The sequence below is a fragment of the Centrocercus urophasianus genome, unplaced genomic scaffold (genome assembly GCF_019232065.1).
Source record: "Centrocercus urophasianus isolate 14NV4802_14NV808 unplaced genomic scaffold, USGS_Curo_1.0 seq_14, whole genome shotgun sequence".
Taxonomy (NCBI): Eukaryota; Metazoa; Chordata; class Aves; order Galliformes; family Phasianidae; genus Centrocercus; species Centrocercus urophasianus.
In genome coordinates this window covers 38,353,104-38,362,844 of record NW_024884586.1, presented here as the reverse complement: position 1 = coordinate 38,362,844, position 9,741 = coordinate 38,353,104, and the positions used below count along the sequence as shown (strand labels likewise).

The following is a 9,741-nucleotide window of genomic DNA, read 5'->3' as shown; positions in this document are numbered from 1 at the left end:
AAAAGTAGTGACTGCCATGAAATGTTTACAAAATTGCATCAGAAAAATCAGTAGGATCTAGTATGACTTTAAAAACAAATGATCAGAGTGCTGATTCCTTATTTCCTATTAACTTTTAATTTGCTTAATGTTTATTTGCTGTACTCTACAGCTCATTTACAGATATGTAGGTACTAAATTCTATTCCATCTCTGCCTACTAGCAGATGATACCAACTGTCCATCCCTGAACTTGCTAGCACATCACTTCAATCACTCTTGCTTCTAGAAAGAGCATTACTGCATTATTTAATCCTTGCTTTGGAAAGTGTAAGGCAGTGATGAGAGTTTGCAGTACAGATTTCCTTTTTTTTGACATGGAGCTACAGCTAACTGATTAGAAACCAACACACATCGCCTTATATATTGATTAGGTCATCCTTCTGTTCACTTCAGGAATAGAAATGAATCATATCCAAAAATCAGATCTAATTATGTCAAATTTAGGTGGGGAAAAAAAAATACAAAACTTTCAGACCCAGGTTTGTGACTGACCAATATGTTACAGTGGCAATAAATTAAAGAATCAGAAATGAAAATCTAGAAGATCCTTTAAGACCAAGATAGAATGGTTGCAGTTTGTTCCTGTAATTGCTCAAAGCACAAACTGAGAGCAGGGACTGCTTGCAGATCATAACTCCATACTGAACTTGCTCCATGACACGCAAGAAAACTGTCAGGCTTCCTTAAAGATCTGTACACCTCTGCTACAAATCTACCTCCAAATTATTGTCTTTCAGGAAACATTTCCTAAAATGTCTATGAGAGATTTGCATCTCACCAAGGCAGCAAAACAAGCTTGACTATTAATTAGCCAGGAAGCATTTGCAACTATTTCTTATGAAATACATTTTACTTAGAAACATGCATGGAGACTTTTCTCCAAAAAAATGTGGAAGAATTAGTTGTTCTGCAAGATGTTTAAGCCTTAAGATCATTCCTCAAATGAGAGTTAAAATACTGAAAATGAGCAGGGCATGAAACAAATTCATGCAGTAATGTAAGGAAATGCTTTTGTCCAAAGAGGAAAATTAAGGAAGAACTAAATCAATCAATATGCTATGCATTGTGTATGGTGACTTTATGTGATGTTTGTTCATAGAAATAAAGAATTGAACTTCTTTAGCCATTCCACATCTGCTCCCCCCACCCCTGAGCTTGTGCTATATCAAAGCTATGTACAGCACAAAGGAGCAAACTAAACCCTTGTGAGATAGCTAACAGAATGACACCAGATATGAATGTGATCCAAAACAGTAGGCATACCCACTGAAAGCACATTCAATGTGCCCATAGTATGGAAAGGTAAAAAGTAGAGTAACTAATAAAAGCTACACTTGTAAAAAACATAGTATGGAATTTCTGTGACTAAGCACTATTCCTTCTTGATTCCTTTGATTACATGTTTATCAAGAAAAGTTTGTCCTAAAAATCAGCTGCAAAGAGAATACACATCAAAGTAGAAAATATTTTTAAAAGTTATTTTAAAATAGATGATCCCAATCAACTTGCTCTGCAAAGACAAATCTCCGATCTCAATGGGCATTTCTGCTGTTTGATCAGTACTCTTTCTGCAGCTTGAATTCATTACATATGTTCTGTCTCAAGCTAGAAAGGTTATTCTCCACCACATATTTCTAACATGGACGCTAAACCCTGCACAAAGGAATATCAGTGTAGGAGGCAGAAAGGAGACTCAGCACGCAAAGAAATTTTTGATCAGATTGTCCAGAAAGACAAGTTCTTAACCAGTCTGTTTAGTTTCAGGATAAATCTTAGAGATCTGCATGCAGTGGGTGGGAGTTTCCTCCTTTCCATCTGCCACACTAAACACAGGGTATGTTTTGTTTTGCTTCTTTAACCAGTTCCTGTCTTAGTATCAGCAAGCATATACACTTATACTGGTTCAACCGTAGCACTCAGGCTCTCACCCACAGTTCAGATTCCCCAGTCACAAGGATTTGACCTGCCTAAGTATCAGAATGCAGGCCACTTAATAAATTTAGATCCAAGCTCTGGCTGCAATTTCTGGCATCCCTCTACTTCTGAGGTTGATCAGATCCAACATCGTTAAGGACAAAGCCATTTGTGAATTATGTAGATCTGTATGTTTCATATCAATTTCACTTCTGCCTCATTAGGTATCATCAACAACAGGATTTTGGTTCAGTCCCATTCCAAGCACAAAATAAAGAAATGGAGTTGCTCAATTGTTATTCTGATTCTAAACTGCTCTCATAGTTGGCAATTATAAAGTTTCTTCAGTAAGCCTAGAATCATCCCTGCCCATGGAGTATGAAGAATTTTTGCACAAGACATGCAGTCGTACTGCTCAGAAAGATTAAGACAGCAGGGTGGTATAAATATATTTTCTTTAAGAAACAGTTTTTAAATTCATTGTGTTCTAATGAACTTCTGCCCCAAAAAGAAATGGATCTCATTGTAGCACTTGGTAGTTACAGCTGAGAGACAAGATATAAAACAATCAGAACTAAGCTGTTAAAACAAGAAAGTTAGGCTTGAAGGCTCACAGCATTTCAGTAGAGGCACTTTAGTTAAGAGCCTTCTTCAAACATGATTTAAGTGTGCTTGTTGTGCAAAATAAACCATGAAAACATTCTGATGTGGGAACAAAGTCCTATTTCTGAGGTATTTTCAATGACTCTTACTTTTTTATTTCTTACCAATGCTGTGTTTTCAGACAAAATTCAATTTACTGTTCTTTTAAAAAGCCCTACTGGTTGCCTTTTTTTTTTTTTTTTTTTTTTTTTTTCAACGTTTTAAATGCTGAGGGAAACACATTTCACAGTGGTTAAACAATTCTAGTCTTGAGATTTTCAGTTAACAGAAGGGCTGGGTTTCTTTGTTTCTGTTTGGTGGTTTTGTTGCTGCTTTTAGTCTGTTTGTTTTTGAACAGTGAAAGAGGTGTTCCACTAATAACGAGTATTTTGTCTATGCGTCTTTCCTTCTCACAGGTTTACAAACAGGGTCATGTTACATTCCATGGGCTTTGAATGAGTGTTAGAATGAACTAATGTCATTCTTTCAAGTTAAATTCATGCTTCTCCACTTTTTTGTATCACCCGGATATACGTACTAATACACAGTTAACTGTAATAAATTACTGTTTCCTTAGGACATAAGACAAATGTATTTCCAAACTAGCTTCTGACAGCAAGGAGATCCCAGGTATAAATTCAGGAAGCTATGCACAGAAACGCAGCATTACTTTTTCGTATATGAAAACTTACGCCAATCAAAACCTGGACAGATAGAAATAAAATCTCCACTGTCAAAAGCCATTCTAAACTGATTTGAAAATATGAAACCACTAGGTAGCACTGTGGAGGAAAGCAGAATATGCATGTCATTCCTAATTAAGCCTCACAATTTTTCGCATCTTTTTAGAAAGACAAGAAGTAATATTTCCTATTCAAAATGTATTCTGTATTCATATGGAACCTTGCACCACATATTGTCACTAAATGGTGGATCAAATTAGATCAAACTCCTGGGTCACAGCAATCCTGATCTCTTGCTGCTGCCATCCAAATCCAGATCTGTATACCAACTTCATAACTATTCATATTGTCGTAAGGGACTGAACCAGAACCCGATCTGAACTGCAGCACAGACCCCAGTCCTGTTTGCTGGGCTCATTGCTCTACCATCCCAAAGCACCAGGATTGTCAAGTAGGTCATGAGTGTCCACTTCTAAAGCTCTGCAGGTCACTACCTCCTTTCTTCATGGGTTCAGTATGTTTGTACATTCACCTAAGACTTAGAAGGGCCTAGTAAATGTGTAAACAACCAAGTTTATTTTAGAATCAGCCACTCAATAAGCAGCTCAACTGGGCAAATTGGGCAACAGCCTCTGAAGAGATTGATTTATATCATTCTTTTCTTAAATTACGCTCTGACTCTTTCTGGTAGAGCATTGACCCATTAAATCCTGCAAACAATTCAAAGTCAATGAATACTCCCTACAATACTTTAGCAATTTCTTTTTTCTTCAAGAGCATTAGTTAAAACTTACCTCAATAACGTCTGAGAAAAGTATTTCAGAGTATTTGCAATGTCAGTCCCAGAGGGCACAGGGTAAATGTTATGGAGAACCCGGTTGTGGTATTCTTGAAGGTAACGGATTTTGGAAGCAACTACATAAAAGACAAAAAAAAAAACAACACAAACTTTCATTCAGCTTTTTGCAGATGGTGAAGGAATCACATCTGTTCCTACCCCAACTGATTCTTTTTTTTCTTAATTTAAGAATTAAACCATAAAAAAAAAGACTTTTTCACTCTCTTTACTGAATAAATTGAGCATTACCATGCATGAGCGCTAAGGGGAAGAGAAGAAAGGCAGTGAATGTCTGCTTCTGCTTTAGATTGCCTTAGTGCTAGCAAATGGGGGGGAGAGAAGGGAGAGGGGAAGAAAAAGTAATTTTAAAAAAGCAGTTATCTGTGCCTCCAAAAATCTCAGGATTCATTTATATTAAGTGAGTCACTGGATACAAGGCGGTTCGTGTGAGGTGACATTTCCATAGTGAAAAGGAGAAATTCAAGCTAATATAGGGAGCTGATATTATTTACTTAATGCTACAAGTGTGCATTACGCAATGAAGTACAGACATGAAAAGAGTTGTCCTGTTTCTTTATGTGTCTTAGGAAATTTGAACAAAAAGGTGAGAGCATTTCAAACAGTAGCAGAAGCTCTACACCTTCTTTGAGACGGGTTGTTTTAGAAATAGTGCTCTTAATATCTAACCAAGCTCCGTGTTCAGTATTGGAAGAAAAATGACCCACCATAGCTACCAAACCATGCACTGCCTATATGACACTGGCCAGTCTCACGCAGAAATTATCAAGGATGGTCTGGGCACTTTTTGCTCTATTGAGACTGACCAACCAAGACTGATCTACTGAGAAACTGAGCCTGCCAGCCCTCAATTGCCCAAATCATGGAATTCTCAGAGATGAAAGAGACTTTCAAAGGTCATCTAGTCCAACTCCCCTGCAATGAACAGGGACATCAACAGCTAGATCAGCTTGCACAGAGCCTGGTCCAGCCTGACCTTAAATGTGACTGCCGTGGCTTGCTGCCAGATACCTGTAAATGAAATTAATTAATGAAATGCCAAAAATTGTGGCATGCCTTCCTATAACTACTTCTTTTCAATAATGCGTACATATTTTTTTCTATTAATCAGCACAGTCATGCAATTATATAAGCTGAAATAACAGAACACTTTATTTAGACTTTCTAAATACTTCTTCTTCTAAATACTTTCTAAATCATAGCTCTAGGCTCAAGGTTTTGGCCTCCTCTCTCAGAGCTAACCGGATTGCTGACCATTTCAATACAGCATCCCAGAACAGCTAATAGCCTTCTGAATGAAAGCTCTAGAGCACAGGTTTATGAGACCCAAAGATAGTGAAATGTGTGAATGACTTGAGCGTCCAGAGATACACTTCAAAATGTGACGTCACTCAGTGGAAATACTTCCTTCGCCACTCTCATAGGGTCATCATATCAAACAAACTCAAAATTAAAAATAGAAAGAAAGAAGAAAAGCTAATCCATGTATTTTGCTGGGTCTGTCTTTATTATCTACACCGACCTAACTAAACTTCCTAGCTTCCCCATAAGCATTTACTGAATTGAGTAAAATCATTAAGAGCTTTTAAAGATGGTTTTGGTTGTTCCACGAGCCTGGAAAACATCATGGACATCAGGCTTTCCCGGGACATTACTTACCACAACTAAATGCCAGTTCATGTAACTCAAGGTGAAAAGAACTAATTCTCTTGTGATACAAAAGCATACCTCGGGCATGCTGTGGTGGTGGGTCAAACAATGAAACCCACTGTCAGTATCCCCTCAATTGAGATATGAAATTCAAGCGGTCACAAAAAAAGAGAAGCTTCTCAAGATGATTTCCCAGATTGCCACCATTTTACCTGCTTTCCATACAACCTGCCAAAGGGGGTGCTGAGGGGTGACCATGCATTCATGTTTAGACCAGTGCCTTGTTGCTCTTCCCAACTGGTCTCTCCATTTCCACATTTGTAGGGGTGTTTTTTTTTTGCTGCTTCTTGGTACATTCAGATTCAGTATAACTTGTGACTCCTCCTTGAAACATTCTGGTTCTCACTTGTCTGTCCATGAGAGCAGAAGCAACAGCAGGAACAGTTGGAGCCTGAAGGTTTGCCTGATAATTACGCATGCACATCAATATAATCCTTGTCGGAGACCATCGCTATTGGTCAAAATTTGCAGGTGAGTGGATCTTAAAGTTATGTAGAGAAAAAGACATTTGGTAATGTCATAATAACTAGACAGGAGAGTGGTCTTTGTAAACAAGATACATTCAATAAGTTAGAATGCACAGAATATGCCTGCTAACTGAACAGAGTGCACAGAAGTGCCATGAAAAAGTGTCAAGAAGAGGAAAGATCTGCAAACTGGATCCCAAGTAGATCTTTCAACAAAAAGCAACATGGACACATGAACCAAGATACAGTCTCCCAGATGGTACAGGGGGATGAAAAGGAAAGATAGCCAAGGGAAAAAAATATGGAAGAGAAGCTCAAGCAGAAAAGACCAAGAGAATTAGGAATGCGGAAATAGATGAGGCAAAACAGAAAAGACAGTGCTGAAAATGCTAAAGAAAATGCTGAAGACTGTGTCAGGACAAGGGGAAGCAGAAATTCTTCTATAGGCCAGTGTGAGGGATGTATAATCAACATATGAGAAAGAAAGAGGAAACACATTCAGAACCTGGGTGGGAGGAAGGCAGAAAAAAAAACAGAGTAATACGGACCTGATCATTGCACACTCAAGGCCTGAGGTATGGTCAGAACATTGCCTTTCTGTTCACAAGGCCAGAAATGCAGCCCCACAGTAATAAATTCACATCCACATAATATTTTAATAGAGGCACCATCCATTACTGCAAATAAGTGGCAAAAACTACAGGAAAAGTTATAAGTAATCTCTTCCCTAGAGCAGTTGAGCACAGGCTTATCAGAACGGGGACTCTTGCCAGTGACCTGGGTGGCCAACAGGATGCAGCGGGCAGCAATCAGCCTCCGAGCCATCAGATCACATCACATAGTCACAGCAGGCATCGTTCCAGCCTGCTGCTTCCAGGCTGCCCGGCTTACATCTAACACCGAGCATGGGCAGAGAAAGTAGCCTTGATGCGGGTGACCAGCCCGACAGCGCTGGTGTTTTTCCCTGGCAGAACAACAGCTGCCGTCAGCAGCCACACACGCGCGGCCGTCCCAGCCACCATGTCAGTCACCTGGCAGCTCCACGCGCAGAGCCAACATGGTGGCTGGCACATCTCCTCGGCTGCCACGAGACGCGGCGGGCTGCGGGCAGGGCTGGCGGCAGCCGAGGGTCCCGCAGGGCATGGAGGAACACGGCAAGGCAGCGATGCCGCCGTACCTTCTGCCAAAAGGTGCGCGTCACTAGCAAGAGCGGCACCGTGCCTCCATCACACAGCGACGGCAGGCTCGAGGCAGCAACGCCAGGAGCGTCTCCCAGGCGGCACGGCGCCGGGACCGATGCCGGAGAGGCCCGATCCCCGCTCCATCCCCTCCGCCCCAGCGAGGACGGACGCCTCGCGTCCCCAGGAAGGCCGTCTCTCCATCAGCACCACCGCAACGGCGGAGGCAGAAAGAGCCAGAAAGTAGGCGGCCCCCCTCCACAAACCACCCCTCCCGCTGCCCGTTGCCGGGATGTCCGACAACGCGGGGAGAGCGCTGCCCCGCCGGGCTGCCCCGCAGCCGGGAGACAGCCTTCGGGCACCCGCTCCCATCGGACCGCACCCGGTCGCGCCGCGCCGCCCGGCCCCGCCACTCACACTGCTCCGCCTTGGTGGACATGCTGCCGGTGGGGCGGCCACAAGCGCCTGCCCCAGCAGCGGGGACGGCGCAACGCCCCGGCTCGGCGCGGCACCGCGCTGGGGACGGAGCCGCTGCCGCAAGGATGCGGGCCGGGAGCGGCGGCAGCGGGCGGGGACGGGGCGGGAACGGAGCGAGCTCTTAAAGGGAACCTGCCTAGAGCCGCCCCGCTGCCCGCCTCATGAGGGCAGCACTGAGGTACCCGCCCCGGGTGGATGCCTCGGAGGGGCTGCGCGCCAGGCGTCCTAAGGACCCCCAAGAAAAGGGGTGGTGGGGCTCTGGGGATGTTTGGGGACCGCCCTGGGGCCACGGGCAGCAGCTCCTCCTCATCGTAGTGTCATAGATTCATACCAAGATAATCTAGTCCAACCATCACATCAACCCTCTGACCACTCTAAACCACGCCCCTCAGTACCACATCAATACATTTCTTGAACATCTCCAGGGATGGTGACTCCATCACCTCCCTGAGCAGCCCGTGCCAGTATCTCACCATTCTTTCTGAGAAGAAAGATCTCCCTTTACCCAGCCTGGCCCTCCCCAGGTGTAACATAAGGCCACTACCTCTCACCTTATCTTTGTTGCCTGGGAGAAGAGGCTGACCCTCCACATTCTAAATACATTACCTGCACTGCAGACACGCTTGCATTTTCTAACCAAATCCTGTCCCACAGTCCTTCCAGATTCACAATAAATTATTTCTTTCCTTCTAAATTTTCAGGAGGATATCAGCAATGCCAATAGACTCTTGCCATGGGAAAAATATCGAACAGCTTGGGTTGGAAAGGACCTTAAAGATCATCCAATTCCAATCCCCTGCTGTGGGCAGGGACATCATAACCTCATAATTAAACTTAAACTGCATTTAAAGAAGTGGGAAAGGAAACAAATACATATTTCTCTTTTCCCCAGAGGAAAAAAAAAAAAAGAGAGAGAGAGAAGGAAATTGAAACATTAACTACCATTTTTCAGGGTGAGAAATACATGAAATTTAGTGAACACACAAATTCATGGACATGTGTTCATCCAACCCCAATTTAAACAGCTGAAGGTGGTACACAGATTAAGAACGCTGCAGTCCGTGGCTGTATCCAGTAGTTTAGCTTCAGAAGATAGAATCACAGAATCACAGAATTGTAGGGGTTGGAAGGGACCTCCAGGGATCATCGAGTCCAACCCCCTGCCAAAGCAGGTTCCCTACACCAGGTCACACAGGTAGGCATCCAGGCAGGTCTTGAACATCTCCAGAGAAGGAGACTCCACCACCTCCCTGGGCAGCCTGTTCCAGTGCTCCGTCACCTCACTGTAAAGAAGTTCTTGCGCATGTTTGTGCGGAACTTCCTATGCTGCAGTTTCCAGCCGTTTCCCCTTGTCCTGTCTCCACTCACCACTGAGAACAGTCCGTCCTCGCCATTCTGCCCCCCACACCTTAGATATTTATAGACCTGGATCAGGTCCCCTCTCAGTCTCCTTTTCTCAAGGCTGAACAGACCCAGTTCACTCAGCCTTTCTCCATAGCAGAGATGCTCCAGGCCCTTCACCATCTTCGTGGCCCTCCACTGGACTCTTTCCAAGAGATCCTTGTCTTTTTTGTACTGGGGAGCCCAGAACTGGACGCAGTACTCCAGATGAGGTCTTACCAGGGCAGAGTAGAGGGGGAGGATTACCTCCCTCGACCTGCTGGCCACGTTCTTTTTAATGCACCCCAGTAAGCCATTGGCCTTTTTGGCCACAAGGGCACACTGCTGGCTCATGGCCAACCTGTCATCCACCAGGACACCCAGGTCCCTCCC

At 43.5% G+C, this 9,741-nt stretch overlaps 1 protein-coding gene across 2 annotated transcripts in view; it reads right to left on the bottom strand.

Moving 5' to 3' along the window:
• Positions 1 to 7,930, bottom strand: part of UNC79 (unc-79 homolog, NALCN channel complex subunit) — a 96,437-nt gene extending 88,507 nt beyond the window's left edge. For both annotated transcript variants that reach the window (XM_042814807.1, XM_042814808.1), the window contains exons 1-2: positions 7,909 to 7,930; positions 4,075 to 4,195 (exon numbers count right to left, since the gene is read on the bottom strand). In XM_042814807.1, coding sequence (XP_042670741.1) covers positions 4,075 to 4,195; positions 7,909 to 7,930 — 143 coding nt within the window. The remainder of the gene's footprint in view (positions 1 to 4,074; positions 4,196 to 7,908) is intronic.
• Positions 7,931 to 9,741: the final 1,811 nt, after the last annotated feature.